Source organism: Merops nubicus, unplaced genomic scaffold (genome assembly GCF_000691845.1).
Source record: "Merops nubicus isolate BGI_N331 unplaced genomic scaffold, ASM69184v1 scaffold18450, whole genome shotgun sequence".
NCBI classification, from domain to species: Eukaryota; Metazoa; Chordata; class Aves; order Coraciiformes; family Meropidae; genus Merops; species Merops nubicus.
The window spans coordinates 38,672-65,507 of record NW_008583759.1 but is presented as its reverse complement, the minus strand read 5'-3'; the positions used below and the strand labels follow the sequence as shown (position 1 = coordinate 65,507).

At 36.1% G+C, this 26,836-nt stretch overlaps 1 protein-coding gene across 1 annotated transcript in view; it reads left to right on the top strand.

Annotated features, from left to right (window-relative positions):
* The window catches only part of KCNT2 (potassium channel, subfamily T, member 2), a gene marked incomplete at its 3' end in the record, with an annotated part of 110,137 nt that overhangs the window by 46,754 nt on the left and 36,547 nt on the right, over positions 1-26,836 (top strand). The window contains exons 5-8 of the mRNA XM_008942165.1: positions 462-521; positions 3,147-3,221; positions 3,646-3,729; positions 4,317-4,411. Coding sequence (XP_008940413.1) covers positions 462-521; positions 3,147-3,221; positions 3,646-3,729; positions 4,317-4,411 — 314 coding nt within the window. The remainder of the gene's footprint in view (positions 1-461; positions 522-3,146; positions 3,222-3,645; positions 3,730-4,316; positions 4,412-26,836) is intronic.

Below are 26,836 nucleotides of genomic sequence, written 5' to 3'. Positions count from 1 at the left end.
GTTTTCAACTTTCTGAATTGTACACAGTAAGGAAAATGTTTGTTTTTCTACACATTCATAACATCTTTACATAAAAGTAAATAGCTTCCGTTGTTTACAGCTTCCTCCTCTCTCTTTCTCTGTCTTGTGAAACGATATGTACCTTTTAGGATGAGACAGCTGAAACTCAAGAAACAATCTGGCAGACATAACTATCTATGGAGCTCTCTAAAACTCCTGGACAGGCCACCCTGCAGGCTCTCTGCAGTACTGGAATTGGAAAAGAGCAAAGAGAGTCAAGCACAGACTGTGCTTTAGTCAGGAAGATAACATCTGAGCTTCATGCTAAATGCTGTTAGCTGAGATGGTTTCAGAGGATACACAGAAAAGCTGTTTTTTAATATCTTTTGCTTTTCATTGTAATGCTTAACATCATGTCTTCTTTAGAAGACAGTATTAATACACCTATTTTATCACTTAAGGTTTCCGTGGCTTTAATAAGTCTCTTTGAAACTCTGCTGCTGAGTTATCTAAGCTACAAGGTAAGTACTTTTAAGTACTTCTAGTTACCTCTAGGCCTAGTTCATCACAAAAAGTAACTGAGTTAAATGTTTCAATATAAAATTAATGTGGTCGCATTTATACCCTTGCTAATGTAAAGCAGGAAGGTAAGAAAAACACACATGTACAGGGTGTCATATTGTCACCAGCAGCTGTGTTCATGTTTCCCAAATTTATGAGCAAACACTAATATGTAGAAAGTAGAAGCCAGAAATGAAATTTCCATTTTTTTCCATTGCCCACTGTTACATTGTAATTTGAAAACACATTATCAAAAGTGACTTTGATTTTTGGGTACTGATTTTTCAAGTGGACAGTTTTATATGTCTGTTCATAATGCCATGGACATGATTCTCATTGATGTCAAAGTTTTAGCTACTCAGTTTCTGGCCTCTAAAACAGGACACTAAAAACTAGGCCAAGACAGCACTATTTTTTCAAAAATTATGGATACTTACATACTTGTGTTACCCATCTCTCTGATGCTATTGGGTTGCATCAAGAAGGGCATCACCGGCAGAGGTAAAGGAGTCATCATCCCACTCTACTCGGTGCTTGTTAGGCCACACCTGGAACACCGTGTGCAGATTTGGTCCCCTCCATCCAAAAAAAAGATGTGGACAGGCTGGAGAGGGTCCAGAGAAGGCCCACAAAGATGATGAAAGGACTGGGAAGCTGCCATGTGAGGAAAGGCTGAGAGAACTGGGTTTGTGCACCCTTGAGAGAAGGCGGCTTAGGAGTGACCTTAACACCATGTTCCAGTATTTAAAGGCAGGCTACAAAGAAGATGGAGCCACGCCTTTCAAAAGGAGTCACATGGAGAAGACTAGGGGTCATGGGTACAAGTTAATCCTGGAGAGATTCTGATTGGAGGAAAATTTTTCACAAGGACAATCAGCCATTGGAATAATCTCCCCAAGGAAGTGGGAAAATTATTGAACACTCCTAAGATTAGGCTGGACAGGGTGCTGGGCCATCTTATATTTTCCAAAGAAAGGTTGTAACAGATGATCCTTCCAATGGGATATTCTGTGATTCTGTGATAATTTCACTTCTGTTTACAGGGCTGCTTATCACATGAAATATTTAAGATTATTCAAGTATGTCTTAACTCCCACCAATTACAATTACATGAAAGACAACAGTCCCTGCCCCATAGGTACAATGGCTTCCAGATGTGAAAAGTTAAAAACAGAAAAAGGATTCTGTATGCTATGGAGCTTGAATTTAATTTTCAGTGGTTATGTCAGATAGTTACTTTAACAGGAAAGATATCTCATTGCAACTGAAAACATAATGCTGTACTGTACTGCAGGTTCTTGTAATATTACCATGATATATGCTACATTGTTATTGCATTACCTATGATGGAATCTTGATATATAGCATAAGTAAAGCTGTAAGTCCTTGAATTTTAAATACCTCCTTTTTTAAATGTATAGATTTTCATCCCACCATTTAATTATTTTCAGTCACTGCTTAGATGTGGAAAGGAAGTAGGATTATCCCTATCCTGTAGCTAGCAGATAGTGCATTAAAAGATCAGTACCATTCCTTGAAGTATGTGGGAAGACCTCTAATTTCATATGAATAAGATCAAGTTCCAAAAAGCCCCCATGAACTGAAGTTTTTGTGACAGAAATACAAGACTTTGATCTTGTAGTCCCACCTCAAGCATTAAACACTAGATTGTCTTCCTTGCTTCTCTCTCCAAAACATCTGGGAAAGAGAAAATACAAAGTAAAGATAAAAGAAGATAAATGCAAAGGAAGGAATACTTACTACAGAATACTGCTCTTTCCCCTAATTTAATTTCATTCCTCTTTTTAATACTTATTTCTTAATAAGTTAATATCTTAATACCAAGATTAGAATTAATAAAGAGAAATATCCAGACCTCTGTGACTGACATGCCGAGGCTAATGAAACAAGATTAAGAGAGGATGAGCTGGTATTTTTAATTTGGAAAATAAACCATATTTGCATTCCCCCTTTGCTTTATGTTTTGCCATGAAGTTCTGTCAGAAGGGTACGGAGAGTGACTCATCTACAACAAACATTACTATGGACTATAGGGGAGTCACCTGTGCATAGGGGTAATCAAAATAGTTGATTTGATAGTAAAATCTTCTAAGCAAGGTACCTAAAAATGCAATAAAAGAAAACAGGAGCGTATTATTCTTTTTTAAAAAAATGAAAGCTTAACTTAAGCTCTTCAGTAGCTGAGAGAATGAGTTGACTGGTTACTGCAACTAGGATTCTTCATTTGAGCTGTCTCACTAACTAGGTCATAGCAAGGAAATATATAGTCATATGGAAACAGAGACCTGCTCTAGTAAAAATACAGATTTAAAAGTATATATTTTTACCTGTGAGGTACATTATGATAGACAGTGAGTAAAAGAGGCTAGAGTGGCCTATATTCTTTACTCACCTTTGACATATGTGTTTAAATCTGAGATTAATGATCTTCCTGAAATTCAACTAGTGCGAGAGATTCCATAGGTGGCATTGGAATATCATATATATTTCTCATTGGAACTATATGTAAGCCTACTGTGACCTGGTGTTTTTTTTTGTTGTTGTTGTTGTTTTTTTCTTTAAAGGGAAATATATGGGAACAGATTCTGAGAATACCCTTTCTTCTGGAAATAATTAATGCTGTCCCTTTCATCATCACGGTAAAGCTTACTTGGATTAATACATTTGCACATTGCACTTTTATAGCTGCACAGATGCTCTTAATTTTTATTGAAGTAAATTTGAATCTCATGTGGATGACAGATTTGTGCCTGCAGGAACAGAAATTTGTCAACAAGAATAGTTTGGTATTTGAATGAAGTAATCCTGCAGATCACTTTCCTCATCGTTGACAGGAGACAAACAAAAAACATCTAAGGATCTCTTGTGTCTGGACTGAAAACTGATAAAACTATCCTTATTTTATTTAATTGTCTTACATACAGTTCATCACAAAGGAATAAAAAATGTTATTGAAAGTGATATCTCACTCTAGAAGCACTTTAATAATAAGTATTTTCCCAAGAGTTTTATTGCTGCTTAAACAGAAAAGGTTTTAATGAATTTGTTAATTTTTCTTTTCAGATTTTCTGGCCAGTACTAAGAAACCTGTTTATTCCTGTATTTTTAAATTGTTGGCTGGCAAAGCATGCTTTAGAGAACATGATTGTAAGTATGACAAAAATAAGATCTATTTTAGAGTTTCTGTTTTTTTAGTATATTGTCTTTACTGGGATTTCAGCATTACAGTCCAGTGTCCCACTTTAGTAGGAAGTTAACCAGATCTGTATTTAGATTGCACAAATGATCAAGCATTGCTAAACTGCTTTCTGCATCAAAATTAGGGGAAAAAAAGACACTGAGTGAAATCTCAATTGGTATAAATTGTTACTATGCCAATAAAGGAAAGTTGGATTGGCTGGTTCTTTTGCTACTTTTCCATTCGTACACAATTGCAGGGAACTCAACTGCTGTGCCTTAATTGGTCCTTGCAGCCTGTAATTTGTAAGATAGACATGAGTAGACAGACGTTGAGGCAGCTTGCAATAGTATCAGAATTGTGCCAGGGTGAACAAAGAACTAGTTAAATAATCACAAGATCACAGCTGGCTCTTCTGCACCCTTTTATATGATCAGCAAATTCTAAGTGGTTTGAATGACTGTATTTTATCAGGGCACTATATAATTCCTCTATAGAATCACGTCAGACCTTATTAATTCAACCCCCAAAATAACACTATTTTCCATTAATGCAGAATGATCTTCACCGAGCCATCCAACGCACACAGTCTGCAATGTTTAACCAAGTTCTCATTTTAATATCTACCTTACTGTGTCTTATCTTCACTTGGTAAGTAGCCATAACCCCTTTGTTTTTATTATATATATATATATTGGCTTTCTTCCTTTAGTGCACAGTGATAAAACAGGCGTTGTGGAAATCATGCATTGAAATGAAGAGAGTAACATACTTGGAATTAATGAGTTAACTAGCACCTGGTACTGCTGGGGTCCTGATACACCGAGTTTAGAAACAGAATGTGCATGCATGGGAAAGGGAATCATTCCCACTCTAAGGGAGGAAATCTGGATGATGTAAAAACATACGAGAAAGAAGTGGGGGAAAATCTACTTATATACCAAGAGTGTAATCTCAGCAGAAAAGTCACTCAGAGTTGAAGAGTACCAACAGAAATACCCATGCTAAGGTCACCTTCCTCTGACTGGTGGGCCAGACAAAGAAAAATATGCAAGATCTCAGCCCTATTGCTCTGATGACCGAGTCAAGTTCCCAGAAGGAGTATGGGGGACAGCTCTTAATAATCTACATTACAGAAAGTACTATCTGGCAGTTCAAACGACCGGGATGTGTTACTCTGAAGAATTTTTTTGCTACAAGAATTCGAAGACATCAATTTATAGGAGTCGGGAAGCACGGAGAAAAATCTGTTGAGGGCATTAAATGTGAACATATTTGGTTAATGAAATTATTGAGCTGCAGATTATTGGAGGCTAGGAAAAGATCCACAGGAAACACCACTTGTTTGCCCCATTTTTATTCTATGCCTTTGGGGTCTGCTGTTGATGAGCACTGGAGACAGATAAAGTAGACTGTGTGAATCTTTGGTCTCATCCAGTGTGGTCATACTTATGTTTGTAAAAATGGATAGGGGTTATAACATAGCTTGGTAGCTTACTTAACATACAGATTCCTCTCAGCAGTAGTGCCCGAGAAGTAAGTGTAATATATGGGGAAAAAAACCCCACAAAAGTAGAGGAAGAGTGTGTGTTACAAGGTGGTGCACAAGAGGGTGGTAAACAGAAAAGATGATTCTGTGTGGAAAGGCTAAATAACCTGTATTTTCTTTGTCAGACTGATAGAGTTTGATCTGTCATTTTGGAGACAGTGATTTGATTTTCTCTTCCTTTATTTTTCCAACTTATTTTTCTCATAGCCACTGTTATTTGTTGCCTAACACTTCTGGTAATAACAGTGTAAAATAACACATGGCCTTTACCAGTTCTGTCCCTCTCTGTCCTTGATTCAACAGGAGGAGTTTGTTCTAGCTAGTGGCTAAAAGAATGGTCCAGTTTTACACTTTGTCTTATGGCCACACAACTGCATAATGACAAATGTTGCCAGTTCTAAACAATAATGAATTTTTGTGAGATTAAATTTTGTATTGACTACTAGAGCCCTTTAAGAGAAAAATTTATATGAATAAGGACTATAATACTTTAACCAGAATGCATGAAATTCTATCACTGTAGCATTTAGGCATTTTTAATTGCCTCTAATTTTGCTTTTTATTTTTTACAACAAAAAGTACTCTCCATGGAGTAAATATATCTTCACCTCTTTCACTAACCTACTTCAATATTTTATTCAACTGCTGAACAAAATATGTATCCAGTTCTCACTGAAGTGGGTTATAAATGATAATGTTTCCTAAGAACTTATTGTGATGATCTCTGGTTCAACAAGGTAGAGAAGCTGCAGCTAAACAGAATATCATGCTCACCACCAGGCATTTTTATAACCTACAGTAAAACATGCAGAAAATGGCAACCTCACCTACAGTAATTATGTCTGTTCTTAACAGCCAGATATTCATTACAGATCATTATATACTGACCCTGCTAAACTGCAAAACAAGCTAAATACAATGAAAACACCCAGTAATGCAATAACTAAGGAAATGAAGCACTTTTAGAATTACTGAGAATAGTTCTTCAAGCATCTGCAACTTCCCTAAGGCTGGACTTCTGTTTAGGCAATTGTTATTGTACCTTACCTCAACACAAATAATAGCATTTTTACACTTTTTACCCATCTACGTATGATTTTATGATACATACATTTTATGATTTTTATTGCAGAGTATATTTTTAAAACATCTAAAAACATCTCTACAGTCAAAATCATTTAGCTTAATGTCTTTGATTATGTTACATCTATGGTGACTTTGAGACAGCATTTCATTTTAAGAGAGATTATTTAGATCTTACATGAGTTGCTTCATCCTGAAAGAGGAACAAAGTTCTGGAATATGTCCACTTAAGGATGGCTTTTACAAGGCTGATTGTTCGTATTTTGTGCCACAGCAAGCAATAACCAAGTGTAATCCCTCCAAACACATATAGGAGCCCGCGCTAGATTTATGCATACGTACAATGGAGCACAACACAAACAAATTTTGAACTAGCACTAGTCTGATTTCATAACTATGTTTTGGTAACACTTAGAGGTGCTGCCTTGGTCCATGAAGTACCAGGGCCTCAGTAATATAAAATTAATAAACCTAGATTAGTAGCCTGAGTACAGCGCTTACAGTTTCAGAGCACTTTCCTCTTAGAGTATATTCAGTACCCTGGGGACATGCTCATGGTGTGCTTTGGGTGCCACTGATAACTGCCCTCACCTGCCGACCTCTAGGTTAATGTGATAATGACTTTCAGGCACTGCATGTGTTAAATTGTGACACCGCAGCCCTTCTTAGTTCCTAGCTAATAGGTATGCTTTTACATCTGCTTCAATACATTGCCAAACATTGGCTTCTCAGCACTTCTGAAGTTAATGTAACTTTACAATGCTGGGTTCTGTCCGAAACCATGCTTTTCTATCAGACACACAGAAAGAGGCAGCAGGTAGCTTTGTATGGGCATTACACCATTTTATAAGGTGTCCAAGGTAGTATGAAGCCGAGAAAGTCTCCTCTTTCTACTTCCAGTTTTTACCAGCTCAGTTAGACTGGTGCCCTGAGAAGGCGCAGCAAAAGTGCTTTCTTACTGCTTCAAGTGAGACCGGAACCTTCTGTGAGTCTTCTGATGGTCATTTCTGTGAGAAAGTTTAAAACAAATGCTGGAACATAGATAATTTCCAGCAATTGGTTCATACATAAAAGATAAGCTCCTTAATATTTTTTTTCAGAATTCTAGGTATATTTTTAACATATTTAAAACTAGGTTTCTGCTGAGATGTGAAAGAGATGCTTTCTTTACTTCCTTGTGCAATAACAAACCCATGTAGTTCTCTACAGTGTACAAGAATACTGCAGCTGACATGTCTCCACTGATAATTCTGAAAGAACGTTTTTGCTGCAGAATGTGTATTACAAGATCTCTTCTGAAAGCTCGTGTATTTACAGTATAAGAGAATGTTTACATCAGAAGATATGTATGTCTGACCTCTATATGGGTGCAAGTTTGGTGAGCAGGAAGGTGCCTCTGCCACCTGTCTAGTCAGAACTGAAACGATGTGTTCTCAGATGTGGAGGATCTGTTCGGTTTCAGTCACTTACAAGCGCCTCAGCACATCCAGGACCCTGGGGAAGAAAGGCGCTGGACCTCCTGGTCTCCCAGTGCCTTACAGTGGAGGGAGAAAATTTGGTGTCTAAGCCCAGTATGTTTTCACTTGTTCTCTACTGTGTAGAAAACAAAGTTGCATTAGTTACCATTTGACAGGTCATCTTCCTCAACAGAAATTTACTTTAAAGAGCAGTTTGAGGGTTCTGTATTATATACAAAGCTGCAAGAAAACAGTGTATTTATAGAAAGATTTTTTTAAAAAATTAAAAATGCATAAAAGGAGCTCTTTCTTATCAACTTTGCTCCCATCTGCTGTTCTGGCTATGGCTGGGATAGAGTTAATTTTCTTCCTACTTGCTGGTGCAGTGCTGTGTTTTGGATTTAGTAGGAGAATAATGTTGGTAACATGCTGATGTTTTAATTGTTGCTAAGTGGTGTTTATACTCAGTCAAAGATTTTTTAGTTCCCCATGCTCTGCCAGCGAGCAGGGACACAAGAGGCTGGGAGGGAGCCTGGCCAGGAGAGCTGACCCGAGCTAGCCAAAGGGATATTCCATACCACAGGACATCATGCCCAGTACATAAACTGGGGGGAGCTGGCTGGGAGGGGCCAGTGGCTGCTCAGGCATCAGTCAGTGGAAGGTGAGCAACTGCATTGTGCATCACTTATCTCGTCTTGGGCTTTGTTCCTCTCTTTTGGTTATATTCCTTTTCTTTACTATTATTATTATTTTTTATTTTGTTTCAGTTATTAAACTGTTCTTATCTCTTTCTTTTCCAATTCTCTTTCCCCTCCCACCAGCACGGGGAGGAGTGAGTGCGCAGAGGCATGGTGCCTAATCGTTGGCTGGGGTTAAACTGTGACATCAGCATATAATAAGAATCTTCAAAATAACTTCTACCATAGCTAGCAGAAAACGCACAGAAAATTAATTAAATCCTACCTCATGCAAACCCATCAGTTACATCTCCAAAGCAGTATCATGTAAGTGGTGGTTATACATGTAGATGCATTCCAACTCATTCTTGTAACTCGTGTAAGCTGTCAGATGAAAAGTTAAAAAAAGCAATCTCATGTTTACAGCTAATCAATTAATCTCCAAAGTTTTGGATATCATTATTCAAGCTGTCCTTTGCGCTCAGAATATAGTAGGTATTTGCAGATTAACTAATTCAGAAAAACAGCAAATGTGTAATTTACAGATTACATACAAAAATGTTTTTTTCCTCTTTTCTTCTGATTTCAAAGACCGATAAGGCTGTCCAATATTTTTTATTTCTTTAAATACCTCAGTGACCTCCTAACCAGAGCAATTATACATATACCAAGAGCTGTGTACTCCTTTATGGTACTGTTCAGCAGATACGACTGATTGAGTTCTAGTGGAAGTTACAGACCTAGTCAAAGTATATGTTTTGTCATTTAGCTAATGGATGTTTGCACTTGTTTGTCAAATGGAATACTAATTATTTCTGTAAACTGTACAAAAAGATGAATAACAGTGAATGACTATTTCAGGCATCTTTCTGTGACACAGTGAATCATCTATTAAGGCTTATTTTGCTTTTTAAATCAGTGTTAGTCATATATCACCAGTGTAGAATGATTAGCTTGTGAAAAAGGTTGCTACAAAGTGTTTGAGATGGGCATTTATTTTTTTCATACTGAAAACTAAGAAGCCTGGACAAACTTTGCTTCTGTCTTCACTGAAAGCTCACTGAGGTCAACCTTGACATTTTTTACCCTTCAGTGCTTTCAGTATTAGAAAATGAGGATGTTTCCACACACTGACTTAGAGAATAAACACAGTATGCCAGTAGTGTAGCCTCATGTCTATTACATGTCAAAATTCTCATTTGGAGGAAACGAGATGAGTAAATTGCTTGTATGGATGAAAACAAATCCAGACAATTACCTAGTCTGAACAAGAGAAATCAGGACTGTCAATTTTGGAACACTATGTTACAGAAAAAACTCAGCCAAACCAAAAAGGATTAATCCCACGTAATGTTAGAGAAAGCAAGGCATCACAATGCTTTGGTTCCCTGTATTTAAAGACAGAAGGGCAGTGGAGATCTAAAGGGAACTAAATAACCACACAGGGGTCTGTGCTTCTCTGCTCTTCTTTGTAACTGTACCAGGAGCCTACAATGGCAGTTCTCTAAGAATGATGCCTAACATTAAGCAGGAGGAGCTTGAAGAGTGTTTGTAAATTATGTAATGTAGAATAAAATGTGGTGTTTTGGATCTACAGTTCTTCTTGTGATGTTATTTTTGCAGTACAGCACTCTTAGTGCTCGGGCCCAATCTCAGTTTATGATTTAGAGAGATTTTCTGCATTCAAAAATAGCACAAGATTGAACTGTAATTCTGTCACTTAGTTTGATCAAATCCAATGATTCTAAAGTGGTAAAGCACATGAAGTCTTGGGATCTAATGGACTAAAGAGGAGTTGCAGAATTTAAATCCCAGAATATAATAGAACATTCATTGAAAGTTCTAAGTAACTCTAAATAATACAAAATAAATTATTCAACTATTACAAGAATCCTACAGAGTATTAAAATAATAGCAGTTGAGCTTTTCTTTCTCTGAAAAGAAGATCTGTGAGGAACTTGGTTGTTTCAACAAAGAATCTCTATTATCTGTTTTCAAATATTTCTATGCAGTGCTCTCTTAACATAAACAAATAGATCTAGAAGTAGGCCTGGTAGCATATGTAGTACCTTGCAAGTCTTCTGTATCAGCTCCCACCCTACCCTTATCCTGCTTCTCAGTCGCTGGAATGGGGGCAGTGTGTATGGGGAGTTTTCCAGTGAGTGCATACAGTCAGAATTGAGGGCTACTTCAGATGCTACCTTAACACTTCCCTAGGTGATGGAACAATAACAAGATCCTGCAGCCTCTGGAAGGTCAGTAAAAAGGCGTTTCCTAAAATATCCATTTGTTATTTGTGAAAAAGTATCTATAAATTCAATTAAAGGTTATCTGAACTGTTGCCTTCAGGGAAAAAACTGCGTACATGAACAGAGGGACAACATTTTCATCAGCTTTGGTAGGAGAAAAACATACTGCATACAGAGCTTATCTTCTCTTAGGTATAGAAATTTCTGAGGTGGCTTTGCTAAAATCTTCTGTATAAGAAGCATGTGAAAACAGAGCGTTGTCACAAATAGCTGTCAATCTAGATTATTTAAAGAAACCCAAATTCCTACAGAACTCCTACTGTTTGCAATGGGAGACAGACCACTGCCACACTGTTTTCACCTTTCTAGAACTAAGGATCATTTGCTTACATTTGTATTATTAGTACTTAAGGGCCAAAGCCTTTGAGAAGGCTTGACAAGAAAATTTAAGAAAAATTATGGTGGCAAAATGTAGTAAAACCCTAACTTGCTTTTTGGATTAATGCCTTTGCTTATTTTTACACAACTATCGTACTGTGACAACAGAGAAATATTACAATATATGTATTTATTCTGTTTTATTTTTTCCCTTTGGTTGATAGTGTGTTATTTGTCAAAATGCACTTTAAAAAAATATTTTTACGTGTCTAAGTTCAAGAGTTCAGATCTTGTGAAAGCATATAGGTGATTAGTGCTGTCAAAGATTGCTGCTTAAAGAGTGTAAGATAATTACTTATGTGACTGAAAATCTGTTTAGTTGTTTGTGAAAGGAAGAACAGAAATCTTGTTTATTGTAGGGAGAGCAGAAGTATGGAAGCCCAATCAGAAGTCTTTTTGGCTACGCATCAAACATGGTTTCTATGGAAACCTAGATAATTATACAGAGATTTTCATGCTATTTCAGTTACTAATTTGGTAGTGACATAATATTTCCTTTCTTAATCTTTTTAGATGTTTCTACATAGTTATTTCTAAAATAATTAGGTCACCATCTTTTCCATGCTACATGCAGGGAATTCTTTATACAACTCATGTAATGGAACATTCAAAACTAGGCACAGAAACCAGTGAAATGAATAATAATTTGAGTAGCCTATTTACTGTGGTCTGTGGAACAAAGTCATGAAGGTTAGAGAGTTCAATCTAAATTATCTTCTGAGTGTTAGAGAGACATTTGTAGTCATCTTGTCATCTTGTGAATATAAAAAAGATAATCAGACTAAATGGTAGCTCAGAAAGCTGCGCTTCACAAAGCTTTGGTAAAATGCAGTGTCAACAACAGATTATTTGTAAGAAAATCCTCCTTTTTCTAATACATAGAGAAATATTAAAATAAGGAAATAATATGATTGAGAGATTTCTGGTGTTTTATTGCACCCTGGAAGATGAGTCGGGGCTTCCTGTACTGGTGATATTTTATAGTCACAATCAAAACTTTGCTGATTTTCTGGCACAGGTTGGTCTTTTATTATCCTGAAAATCGGTAGCTCAAAAAAAAATCAGTAATTGGAATATATATTTAAGTAAAGTGTAGAAATAGATTAAAAAACAAACTCGTGCCCAAGAAGAACATAAAATGTCTCAGGCTCTTTCCCAATGTTTTCCCCAGTAAGTTTCTGGTGATGTAAAGAGACAAGTAAAAGAGACAAGTTTCTCAGATATTAAATGCTGCTAATATTTGCAAAAATCTGGACAAAATTTCACTACAGTTGAATTGAGAATGTTTGGGAGGGTTAAACAATATTTTGCAAAATGTTAGGAATTCTGAATATGCCACTGGGAGAACATTTTTTCTTTTATTATCATGGCATCTTGTAATACAGTAATAATATTACCAGATACCATGACAAGTAAAGGTTGTCCAAAGAGCAAAGACCAATTGCCATTGAGTCTCATAACATCTGCCCTGTTAGAAATACAATTCTAAAAGACTGCATCTCCATAGCATCCTCTCTTAAACAATGAGATTTTGAATTTTGTAGGAGATAAATAAAATCAAGCTGCTGTTAATATTAACTAATTATGGCTTGCCAACTTCTGTAAAGCAAAACATAACATTCCCCAAAGTTAATCCAAATGCAATCCTGTCTTTGTTTGTTTGTTTGTTTGTTTTTTCAGGAACATAGCACAACATAGAATGACTAAGGAATATGTTAAGTCTTAGTAAAAGTAAAAATTGAGAAAGCTTGCTTTAATTTTCTGTATCACTTTGATGTACATAAGGACAGAAATGGGGCCACAGCATATAATTCTATGATTGTTGTGTGAACCCCATGGCATAATAAAGGGGGATTTAGTGAAAATCTTGAAGTGATTATCCAAAGAGCAAGGACAAATAAGGCATCTCAAAGAGAAATAGAATGCCATATTCATTACCAAAAATAAATTACCATATTTTAATACGTGCAATAGGCATATGTCTCCATAAATATCAGCACTTGAGAAATATCCACAGGAAAAAATGCAGTCAAAGGTTTTGGGGACTGAGACATAGGGAGTGATGGAGGTAAGCTCAACAGGTATCTAAAAGCATGCAAATCATTAGGATGTGGGTTCTCCAGTAAGGTTCACATTGGTCTGTAAAAACAAACACACACATGTACCTGCTGCCGAATCACAGGCTTGTAAGTAGATGCCTTACGTGAAAATGTAAATGTTACATGTATAAAATATGCATGTTACCTTCAGAATAGGAGCGACAAAAATAAATTGGGTAAAGTAAAACGCTAGAATAAAAGTTGATCTGGAATACAACCAGAACTTGCAGCTTGTGAAATATCGTATCATTGTATTGATAAGAGAATTCTTAGGTTTTGCTTTGGTTTTGGGAGGATTTAATGAAAGCATGTAAAATTCCCCTTAAAGGGTCAATTCGACATAGAAAATAAGTGTTAAATAACCTCTGTCCGTCATCTCTTTCATTACAGGAAGGCATTGTATTTCACATGCTTCATTTTATCTTTGTGGTAAAAAGAAAAACCTGATACTGACCTGTTGGCTTTGAGAACTTTGTATCATTTTGGACAGGAGCAAGTAGAATGCCGTGTGTAACAATGGATGACTAATTACGTTGAGGCTGTTACTTCACCATTTAAAAATCAATGCCTGGCAGGAAACCATCATCACTCACAATTCCTGGCTCAAAAATGAAATTGTCATTAGCATGCAGACTTAAAAAAAAGAATCTTTCATTGACTAGTTCATTAGGCTGACAAACTATTTTACTCTACTAAAATTTGGTGTTTGGTGGTTTATGCTAAAACTTTTAGCTACATTATTAAATGCCATCGGTTGCGCTGGTTCTTTTATAGGCAATAACTCATTATGATGATTTGTAACCAGGATAACTCTTCAGTGATTTGTTCACTTCTTTTATTGTCTGTTTCATATCCCAACTGTATTTTAAGGGTGTGAAGTTTAGCAAAGTTCATATTTCTCAGATCAGGAAGTGAAGAGGTAAAAAAAGATATTGATGCAACTTTGGCCATACTACCAGACACTGGCATCAGCTGCCACATTCACACTCTGTTTGTATTAGGCATAACTTTATGGAATACTGAAAGGACATCTCAGAGGCTTTGGCAGAACTATGCGTGTGATATGAGATGATCTAAAAAGAAGATGGATTTTAGTGCATTTACAATGAATTTTAAAAGGAAAAAAAAATCTCATTTTTCTATTCTATATAATTAGGAAACCATTAGAAATTACTATAATGTTTAAATAGATGTTCTTCAAACAGGTGAAGTCTGGAGGGGTAGACAATCAACCAAACAACAGTATTGCATTTGGGTGATAAATGAATACATGTGAAAGTTAAATGTCCATGGATTCTTCTTACTCACCCATGTGAGATATTCTTTCAATTATCAGTAGGGCCCCCATTCCCTCTGCCAGGGCTGTCACATGTCAGAATATCTTAACTAAACTTAAGTAAAGGAAGTAAAGAATTAAAAGCATGATTCATTACAAAAATGTTACTTGAAAACTAATCTCTGACAATTGCTTGTGGACTTCAACAAAAGTCTTTACCAAAACATACAAGCCTGTCAGTTATTTGGCCTAGGCACAACAAATAGACATGAGCTTGATGTCAAAGACTGCTAAGGATTAGTCTATAACTGGTATCTCACCTCTGGTAAATTTGTATTTCTAGCAGTGTTAGCAGATATTGCTTTCCATTCTCACTCTCCCCCACAAAGCAGAAATCTGTAAACGAAGACATTTTAGGGTATAATCCAAATAAACAGCACTCTCATTAATGAGTTCTGTACTTCCATTGGCAATTGAAACCTTCTGCTAACATAAGTTTAAAATACTAAATTATATTGAGTTTTGGTTTCTCTCAAGCTCGGTAAAATTACTAACTCTATACTTAAAAAGGAACTCAAATGTAAGCTTAAAGTTGAACACACGCTCCCATTCTTTGAAAAACAGCTATAGTTTTTGTTTGTGGAAGTTGTACTTTTCTGCAATATTTATGAAAAAATTATATATACTGTATGCTAGAGTGGAAGTGCCTGAGTCACAGCAATAAGTAAGAAAAAATAATTGGTGTTCATTTAGTAAACACTTAAGTAGAAAACATGGGTTGACTTTGCAAACTGAAAACAACAGGCATGAAATCAAATTGTCAATTCCTTTGGGCACAAGTATTCACTGTACGTAATTACATTCCACAACAAAGCAGTATGTTTACAAAAACAGTCTTATAAAAAGAGTAAGAGGTCATATACGGGATGAGGCTATTTAAAGGTATCTGATATGTTATGGTCTCCTGTAATCACTGCTTACACTACTACTGCTTTGCTTAAGTCTACAGTGTAAGATCAAAGCTCTTCATGGCATTCCAATAAACTTTTGAGTTACCTTTGCATATTTTCAGGACATCTATTATTACCAGCTAAACTTTTATGATGAACCGCAGTCAATTGCTGAGGATAAGCACTTGTACTTAATTTACTTTTCAGTTTACAGCGTGTTGATGTCAACAAATTAAATACAGACCTATATTTTGCAGTTTTGTTATTGTTAGTGATGAGTAGTGAAAGGAAAGTCAATGGAAATATTTTATGAAAAGTTAAAAATAAAACTACTGGTGAGAGGGCACAGCTACATGTAGGCATGCACAAGCTTTTACTAGAATTAGATAAATACGGCAAGAAGAATGATTGTGGGTTATGTTTCAACTGTACTCCACACAATCTCTTTTTTGTTTACTTTGCTAACATTCTAAAACTAAAAAAGGTAAATAAAAGACAAAAATAAAGATTCAGCCAGCTTTAAGGCAAACGTGAAATCCTTCGTCTTGAATACTCAGGGTGGAATCCTAATTCTAAGGGTTGTAGCGAGTATGTAATAAGATCTTGGGCTAAGCAATCAAGGGGAAAATATGCTAGACAACATATAGCAGAGGCTATGTAGTGTGGTGTCAGTCCTGGTAGTCACAGTGATCTTCTTTCTTTTTTCTCCCTGCCTTCGTCTTTCCAATATTATGATCAATAATCTCATATTATTTTACTGGTTACTTGAATCGGCTCCCCTCACTCCTATACCTGCTTTTTTTTGGTCAATGTGATACAACCTATGCTCTTCCTGTAAATGATAAGTATAATAAAGTATTCTTTTTTGAGAATGTAGCTTGTTGATATTTCATCATAAACCATTGTAAACATATTTGTGATTGTTAAACCATCACACCTCACAGTTCAGAATAGTAGTGTGAGGTTTTGGATTTCATTGATTATTTGAAAGAGTTATATCCATAGATTCATTTGAGTTCTAGCCAAAGAGATTATTAGACTTGAAAGTTCTTCTTCAAGCAAACACATGTCCAACCAGTAGTCCAAAGAAGAAAACTCAGATGGTATTCATAAGAACTTGTGTGACTTCCAGGAAGTTTTTTAGCTATTAGAAAGTTCAGGCATTTTCACTCAGCCAGATAATTTCATTATAAACTGCTTCAGGATTCCACCAGTGCTAACAATAGTGAGGAGCCAGCAGAGAATGATGATGAAATCATGGAGATTGCTGATCAAATGAAACAAAACCCAGACAGTCCAAGTTATCCAAGTCCTCTGGCTCATGGCTAGACAAATTGTTAGGTTTCCAAGCGGAAACTCAAACCATAAGGGAGCCTACTTCTGTAATATATATTTTTTTAAAATCTCCTGACACTTACTTCCTATAATTTTCACCACACTAGATAACCTCTATTTAACATTTGTCCCAGTTCTGGTATGTCAGTATACCTTAACATTAAGTCTGGTGCTTAATTATATCTTGTTCACAGGCCAGTTGTTTCCCTGGTCATTGCCCAAACAAGTTCTCTCTAGCTAAGATGATAGGTCAGCAAGGATACAACTTTGAAGTAAAAATACCTTTCCAGTAGGGAGGCAAACAAGAAAAGATTATTTATATGGCACACATTTTCACTTCTGCTCTTGTGTTTTTAATAACAAATTATTAGGAAATAAAGGAGCCAAAGCATACCATATGAGTATTTTTTTTTCAAAAAACAGGAAGTATATACTTTAAGTAAGTGCATCATGTTCCATCTGTCTCCTCTCTGTATCTGAAAACCTCTCTTATTTGTTTTCAGAAAGATTATATAAAGCACAGCAAGCAACTGCCATGAGAAACAGATATTTCTCATTGGTTTGTACCCTGCATGTCTGGGTCTGCTCTTTATTCGTTCTTTAGTCTTCCAAATGCACATTCTACCGTTTTTCTCAAGAAGTGCTTATTTCCTTTTTGGGTGCCTGATAAAAGAATCCATAAGCTCTTTAAACATATGAAAAGCTCTTTCTAGTAAAGACAAATATTCCATTCTAGCAATATTCCATGAATAATTTTTCTTGCTTTGGTTATACATTACATACAAAAGTACAGTTATATGGAGTAATCACTCTACAAGCTAGACTTGCAGGACCTTCAGTGAAAAGGGTAGAATTTTTGAGGTTGACACCCTCCTCCCTGTGCTTCAGGGAGGCCTCAGAGCCTATGTTCTGGCTCAGGAAAAGTCAGCTTTGTGATATCAGTCTTGGTTCTCTGTGTCTTCTAATGATGAAGATTGTCATCATTATCATTACACTGTGCAGTTTTTTTAGATAATAGGTGATGAAAACAAATGTGAATTAAAATTTCTGGGAAAAATATGAGCTCAATGCAGACAGTGAGGATTGACTGCAACAGTAGATTAATAGATTGTGAGTGAGATATAAATAAGGCAAGCAGAAATCAGTTTCTTCCATGTTTACAAGTAAAATTTCAGACAGAGCTTGGGTATAACTCTAATATAAGTTTTATGGAAATATAAACTGGAAGGAAAAGTTCTACCTGTGAGTTTCCCAAAGGGCTGCACCCCTCATACCTCTGGATAAGGTGGATAAGACAAATGGCATCTGCTGTGATGAATCACTTGCAAGTTTTAGACCACTCCAGTCTGTATTTACCTTTGATCTGGGTTTCACAGCAGAATAAGCAGTGCAAGAAAGACCATGCTTCCAAATTATTTCACATCTGTAAATTTCTGAGAAATTAATTTTTGTTTACAGTACTAATAACAAGAAAAATTTGCAATTGGGGAAAGGTAATTTGGCTCATCCTGAAGTGGTTGTTTTTACAGTGCCAATGAAAGCAGTGAAAAAAGAGTTGCATTCAATATGCAAACAAATGGGAGGCTGTCAAGGAGATGTTAAAATGGAAGGAAGTGGAAGGGAGATCCATGATGAATATACTTGAGAACTGAATGAAAAGGCAAAATCTGATAAGGAGACAATATTGACCACCAGAATTGAAGAAGAACCAGGAGGAAAATTCCAAAATCCTATTCCACAAAAAGCATGTTCTAAAGAGAAGGAACTAGGAAGAGAGAAGTTGTCAACTTGTGAGTGTAAGATAAATCAAAACAAATACTTAACAATAAAATTAATTCCATTTGTCATTAGAATTGGGTGTTGCTTGAGTTAGGTTGAAAGTGATCAAATCATTTTATCAGTAGCTTACAGTCTATATAATAATGATGTAACAGTTGTAAGATTGTTAATCTTCTAAGACTCAACCTGTCTTGAGTGTTTGTAAAATTGTATTGAATCAAATATTTTCCTAAACATTTGCTTAATTCCATGGCCTAGTTTATATGAGAATCAAAAATTTAGTAAACTAGTTATGTTGTGGACAAACTGTGTGAATAGACTAAAGCTAGGGTGGTTTACCACTTCAGATGCACTCAAAGAGCTGTATAAACCTAATAAGTTGCCGTAAAGAAATACTGGCATCTGGGATTTTCCAGGCATTGTTTCAGGGAGGTCTGGAAACACTCTTACCCTAGCAGCTTTGGTACAGAATAAATGTAAACGTTAGAGAGGATACTTAAGGATCAGGAACTGCAGGCTTGTTTACAACAAATAAATGTTTGTAATGAGACTGAAGTTTAGCTAGGCTGGGATGGACACAGAGCTGATTCACCCTCCCTCAGAGAAAGTCTGCACTTAGACCACAACTGAGGAATGCATACTGAATTATTATTGTAAGTTCTTTTAATGCAGGCAAAGTATTTCAGAAGATAATCTTTCCACAGTGTTTTTGTTAATTCTTTCATTAAAAAATCTTCTCCTACTCAGTGTTCTATGGTTCAAGAATTTTTTTTTTTTTTTTTTAACAAATCTAATGATTAAAATCCAAGTTGAGCATGTTAAAAATCTGTCAAGTGCATAATTAAACAACTTCTGTAGTGGTAGTGGTACAATACCAGGCTTTGGAAACTGAACATAATTTTCCATGAGTTACTTCAAAACAAAGCGAGGTTCAGACAGGTATCCAAACACAATCTTAGATCTAGTTTGCATTTTTTACCTTTCCTTCATATTTATAATGTCTTTTATTCCTTTATACTATTTAAGAGGATGACTGTGGACTTCATTTTGTCACTAAGAAATGAAATCTGTGTATGCCTGGTTGTAATCAATGCCTCTGTCTCCAATGCCTACCCTGATTCTACACGCCGAGTTAGTTGCTTCTTACACACATTTAACGAATATTCAGATAATGAATCTTTCAGTTGTTTGCTTGAAGGAGAGTGGGTGCTTTGCCTAACAACTGTTACACTCTTAAGAGTGCTTCAAAACTATTGCAAGAAACATTAAGCATGATGTTCCAAAGCATAACATATCGAAGGTATTAAATTGGAAGTGTGCATTTGAATTTTCTAGCACAACACATAACGGTTTCTGAATGTTATAATAGACCACTTAACACACTTCTTCCTCAGAAAGGATAGGTATGCAAGATTACCTAATTCCTTAACACTCTGCAGGTGAAAAGTATCTGGTAGTTGGAGAAGTACTGACTGCATGATTCTGTTTCCTGAATAGTTACTGACTCCTTGTGTAAGCAGTCCAAAACCTCAGAATCCAGCAGGCTCTTAGCTGCAGCAGAGTTGACACACTGAAGTTGGAATGGCAAGGTTTACTTTGTTTACCATCAAAGCTCTGGGCCAGACTGAAAGCATACAAAAGTACAGATATTTGGACTTAAAGACTGATGTGTGCACAGACCTTTTTATGGAAATACAGCTGAATGCTGCCCAAAGTGAGACTCGACTTCTGCGGTCTCAGTGACCAGAGTTGTTTTATTGCAGCAACACTGCTCATTTCACAAAATGCAGCAGCAGGAGTAGAAAGGTTCTCACCCAGTTTTAACAAACATTTATATTCGGTTCGTCATTTCATAATGTCCTATTCTGCTTAACAAGATGTTCTGCAGTTTCTGGAAGTCACGTGGCTTACTAGTGGAAGTTTGTTTTTATAACTTCAGCTTTTGCAACCATTAGCTGGATAAAATGTACTGATCTTTGGGGAACTAAAGTGCTTATAATAGACATGACAGTTGAACAATAATGATATCATTAAACACCATCATTTGGTAAAGAGAAACAATTAGAATACAGAAAAAGTTGACTTTTCCAGCTGAAGAGAAATTCGGGATTTCTGACATGGTGGGATTGCTATGTAGTGAAAGAGAGTCCTTCACCCCTACCTCAGCTGCAGTCCAAGTCCTACAGAATTGAAGAACTTGATTCAAAGCCTGTTAAAGTAATCTGACTATTTCCCTTCACTAATGTGATTCTGAAAAAAAAGGGAGAGTGTTGTATGGAAATATATGTTGGTCTCTGAGAAGAAATTATACTGGAAAAATAGATTTACTTTGGACTATCTGATGAGGTGGTGGTGCAGTTGCAAAAATATCTGAGATACTTGTTATAACATTAATTTTGTCCTTGACTATTAAGAAGCCACAATATCCAGCAGTATTTTTTTTTCTTTTGTCCAGTCAGTGAGTACATTTCAGCATGACTTACTGCATTTGTAGGATCATTTGTAGGATCATTTGTTACCAAATAAGAATAACATTCTGTATTTCTCTATTGGCTTATTTTAAAGAAAGTATAGAAATCTTCATATTCTTTCCAACTAGGATTTCTCCCTCATTCCTTTCTCTGTCTTGTATGCAATTAATAGTTACTACATCCCTGAATTCAGCTTTTCTATATTGGCTTCAAAGCCTTCTATATGCAAAAGGTGCAAATTGGAACTTATTGCAATTCTTAAATTTGATATATTGTACATGATATATTGTACCAGATTCTGTTATTTCAACATTTTGGAAATTGCACATCTACTTAAACTAGTCAATTTCCTTTTTTTTTTTTTTTTTGTATTGTAATAGTATTTATGGAAAATTGCTTGTCAGAAAAGAAGTGTTTAGGAAAAAAAACAGGTTTTATGAAAGGCAAGAAAGCATCACATTGATTGGAAAAAAAAAAAAAAAAGTATATGATTTCCAGCAACTGAAAGCTCAGCTTCGGGGTTTTGGACAAGACAGTCATTTTATTATTGGTCAGAGTAATTTCTGATTGTCTCTTCGCTCATTTACTTCCAGTAGTTTCGACTCATCCCTTGTTATTTTTCTCAGTCTCTTCTTCATTATTTACACAATAAATGTGTAAAGAGGTTCTAGCAGAAAGCATTAGAATTTTAGGTCATGGGTAAGGTGGTTAGCAACACCTTCACCTTTTGTAGGATCAGACTACACAGCTCAGTAGTGTCTCATAGGGAAAAAAGAATTAAAATTCAGGGGACATGTATTGTCATTCAGAAGTCCACGTATAATATTTTCATATGCATCTGATACAGTGAATGAAAAAAACGCCACTTTAATGTCACTGCAGTTATATTAGCATTCATTAGAGAGTTTTCTGAAGTGTAAATGAAGCATTTTATGATACTATGCATACTAATTCTACAAGCACTGAGAACTGGTTTTCCAGTAATGTCTAATTTTAAAATATAGGACAAATCACATCTCGCTCTATATCAGTGCCCTAGAGAAGACAGAACAGTGCATAGAGATAACTTCCAGTATGAAAAACAGTTTGCCTCTTCCTAAGATTAGATATCAGGAAAAAGTGCTTTACTGAATGGGTTGCGAAGCATTGGACCAGGCTGCCCAGGGAAGTGGTGGAGTCACCATCTCTGGAGGTATTTATAAGACATGCAGATATTACACTTAGGGACATGGTTTAGTGGTGGACTTGGTGGTGTTAGGCTAATGGTCTTATGGGTCTTTTCCAACCTAAATGGCTCTAAAGCAGGGCATTGGCTAGATACAGCATTAGTCCTAACACTGCTTCAATTTCAAGGACTTTAGACTGGAGCCAGCTTAATATTAACACTTTTGGCAAGTAGTGAGCACCTTTTGCCAATTTCAGGCAAAGTCCTATGCATTTATCAGAATTAACCTGGAAGGTTAACATGGTTATCTTCCTCAGGATTTTTCTGTATTTGAATTTTAACCATAGATATTTGCTATGGTTGATGGTCAAAAAAATTTGTTGACTGACTATTCATTCCAATTTTTCTCATAAAGAAAGAAATCTATGACAGTATCTTCAGAAAATTTTAAAATAATATAAACAGCTATTGGCACTGCAAAATAATCAAATGCTTGTAACTGAATTTGTACTTTGTTCTAACATCACCGTTCTGTGGTAGGATATGTGGAAACTTTAAGGAGTTTTGAGTGTGAGAAACTACTGGGAGCATTTAATATGAAGAATTACTATATCTCTGACTTATTTCAGATGTAACTTCTGTAGTATGATAAACACTCAGCACCACAGAATCTCACTGAGCCTGATAAAATTAATCCCCATTGATTTCAATGGATAATGATATTCATTAGCTACTTCCTGTAGCTAGCTACTTAAAACACAACAAAATAATTATAAAAGTTGAAGCTCAAAGTTAAAGTCCCAAGAAAACAGTGCTGTTACTTGCTGAAGAATCACAGAATCGAAGAATCACAGAATCGCAGAATCACAGAATCACAGAATGTTAGGGGTTGGAAGGGACCTCCAGAGATCATCGAGTCCAACCCCCCTGCCAGAGCAGGACCATCTAGTCTAGGGCAGGTCACACAGGAACGCATCCAGACGGGTCTTAAAAGTCTCCAAGGTAGGAGACTCCACAACCTCCCTGGGGAGCCTGTTCCAGTGCTCTGGAACCTTTACAGTAAAGAAGTTCTTCCTCATGTTGAGGTGGAACTTCTTGTGCTCCAGCTTGCAACCATTATGCCGTGTCCAATCGCAGGGCATAAGTAAGAAGAGATTGCCCTTTCCTTCCTGACACCCACCCTGCATATATTTATACACATTAATTAGATCCCCCTTAAGTCTTCTCTTCCCCAGACTAAAAAGCCCCAGGTCTCTCAGCCTCTCCTCATAAGGCAGGCGTTCCAGTTCCCAAGTCATCTTTGTAGCCCTTCACTGGACTCTCTCCAGTAGATCTCTGTCCCTCTTGAAATGCAGAGCCCAGAACTGGACACAGTATTCCAGGTGAGGTCTCACCAGGGCAGAGTAGAGGGGGAGCAGGACCTCCCTTGTTCTGCTGGACACACTTTTCTTAATGCACCCCAGGATACCATTGGCCTTCCTGGCCCCAAGGGCACACTGCTGTCCCATGGACAACTTGTTGTCCACTAGGACTCCAAGGTCCCTCTCCACAGGGCTGCTCTATAGCAGATCACCTCCTAACCTGTACCGAGCCTCTGGTGCAATATTTTAGACATCAAGAAATTAAACCTGTAAGCAATAATTTTCTCTAAAAGTAAAAAGAAAACTACAGAAATCTGATGTATTTGGCAACACTGACAAATGGAAATACAAACTGATATAAAATAGATTATAAAGAATTGATTATAAATGATAGCTGATTTACAGTTCTTGCAAACTGCTGTCCAAATGGTTCTTGTTATGTCCATTTCTATGACATGCTACCATAGCATGACAAAAATCTGACTTAATCTCAGGGTTATTTTGCTCTACAGTATTTATTTCTGCACTGCGTGTGGAAGTAGGTTACTTATATGTACTGCATGTCGAAGTAGGTTACTTACAAACAGTAGTTAGTTTTGGCATGTACAACACTCAAGCAAACAAAGATTCCTGGAATTAGAAAGAAAACTTCCAGTAAAACAAAGATTGAACTCTCAAGAGTTCAAACGAACCTCGACTAAACATGACTAATGTTTAGAGATTACATGTTACTATCTTTAACTTTTTGTTTTTCAAGTGGAGTGGTAGTAGAGCACTTAAAATTAGTTCTGTTCTCCATAAATTTGTAAACGAATTTTCTGATACTACTTTTACTTTAGCAGACACGCGGTTTGGGTTTCTGTGGGGTTTTTTTAGTAATACTCAGTCTTCTCTCCACTGAGCCAATTTTATTTTGTTATGACTGCTCACTTAGATCCACTACAAAGGCACAGCCTTGCTGAATTTACAGGTTTTGACTAGGTGTTTTCTGTGTATTTACTATTACAGTGATTTTTTTCCTTGAAGAACAAGTGGATGTGAGCATTGACTTTGCTGAACATTCCTATTCTGCTTGAAATTATTATGTTTGTCCAGGGATGACCAAGTAAATTGTTGTTTCTTCATGGGATGAAAGAGGAGGAGGAAGCACATAAGAACAGGAGGATAAAATACCACTATAAAATAACAAAGCAGCCAAAATATGAAGTCCAAGTTGCTGCACATTTCATTATATCAGGAAATATCTGAGAAAACAGACAAGACCATAGGCTGTCTGTATTGGTACATGAAGTATTTATGCAACTGTAAACAATAATGCTTAACATGTAATGTATAAGAAAAAAACTTGATACTACTATTCATATAAAGAATGAAGTTATATTAAAAGATGTCAGAATGGAGTAACTTTAGAGGTACTGGTGATGAGATTGAAGTATAATATTACTGGGGGAAGGATAAAAGAGGTAATATTTTATTGGTTAGTTAGACACCAAATTAGTCTCTCAAAAGTCAGACTTTCTTTAGTCTTGTGACTGAGTATGTAAGTAACCTGACTTGGGTTTTGTCTTTCCTTAGTTTTCAGGGTTAGGGCTTCAAGTACAATGCAGTAGAACTGCAAATAATTTTGAGGAAATAAATTAATTTGTTCAACAAGTTGCTAGAAGAGCTCACTTTCTGCTTCAGCAAAGAAGAAATAGCTTCCATGTCTTACTGGCTTTAATATTGTTAACTAAATGTGAGAAGCTCTGGCTCAAACCCACTGAGTTCAGTGAGAAACAGCTTGAATCCACAACATTCTGGATCAGGCACAAAATTGTTTTGATGGCTTCATGGAGTAGGTATATATAGGACTGTGAGCGAGTACAGCTGATAACATGAAATCTTGGTCTCACTGAATTCAGGAGAAATTTTACTGTTCACTTAGAAAAGCCTGAAATGATTTGTGTTAACTTATTTCTGTGTATGATGGAGTGTGCTGGCTACAGAAAGCTCATGAAGAATGATAATAAAGAAAACAAATCCTTCATCAACACTTGAGTTTTTCTACCACCAAGCTATATTTTTTTTTAAGGTTTTATAGAAAGAATAAAAAGTGAAGATAAGATTTGCATTCCTTGAAAATGTTAAAATACCCTAGAGTACCATTTTTTTTTTTTTTTTCACATTTCAATCCATCCCATCAGATACAGGATAAATGGTAAAAAGGGTAAAATTGACTGTTTTGCTTATACAAACACCAAGCAATTTGGTGAGGAACCAGGATCAGAAAACATAAATTTCTACCAATGAGATGGGGTCATGCATTATGCCTCAGTACAATTGCATCTGCAGATATTTAACACGGTTAGGGGAGTGGTGCAAGAGTCCTGTGGTGTGGGAGCTCTGCCACTAGTTCAGAGGAATTGCTGCTATCCTGGCCTTTATGACCTTAATTCCTAAGGTCAAGGTTAGGTGTTTTAGAGTTGTACCTACAAAAAACAACTAAAGAGAAGAAAATACACCAAGGTAATCAGGAATAATAACAATGAAGAATTAAAAATCCATCACCATCTTGCTTTTAAAATTACATATAATTTACTTGAATAATTATATTAAAATAGGTTCTTTTTCTATGCTTGGATGCCTCTGCAGTATACTATTTCAAATTAGCACTGGAAAAGGATTTAGCTGAAAAATGTCTTTGAGTCCAAAAGAAACCTTCATCATACCATACAGCTCTTCTGTTAATATTTTCAGGGACAAAAATACACTTATTCTTTTTACGAAAAAAAAAAAATAGGAAAAAAAACCCAGTAAAACTGGAACATAGTGAAATTATGGAAAATCTAGATTACAACTCCAGTGAAAAATAAATATGGGACAAATTGGATAGGAATATCAAAGTATCAGTTCTGAATGAAGTATGAAACAACGGGCGGAAAAAAACTCCACCCTTTTTAGAACATTTTGAGATGTGTGAAAACTACAAGTGCTAGAACTGTGAAAAGGAAACTGGGAATTTGATCCATATGTTCTGGAAATGCCACTGCCTACAGCTAAATTATTTTTGGAGACAAGAACAGAGAACAGAAGAACAACTGCTAAAGCTGTTATAAACACAGGGTCTCCCTGGTGATGCAAAGATCTTACCATGGTAGATATTAATGAGTGACTATTACCATCTGGATACCATGTATGAAGAAATCAT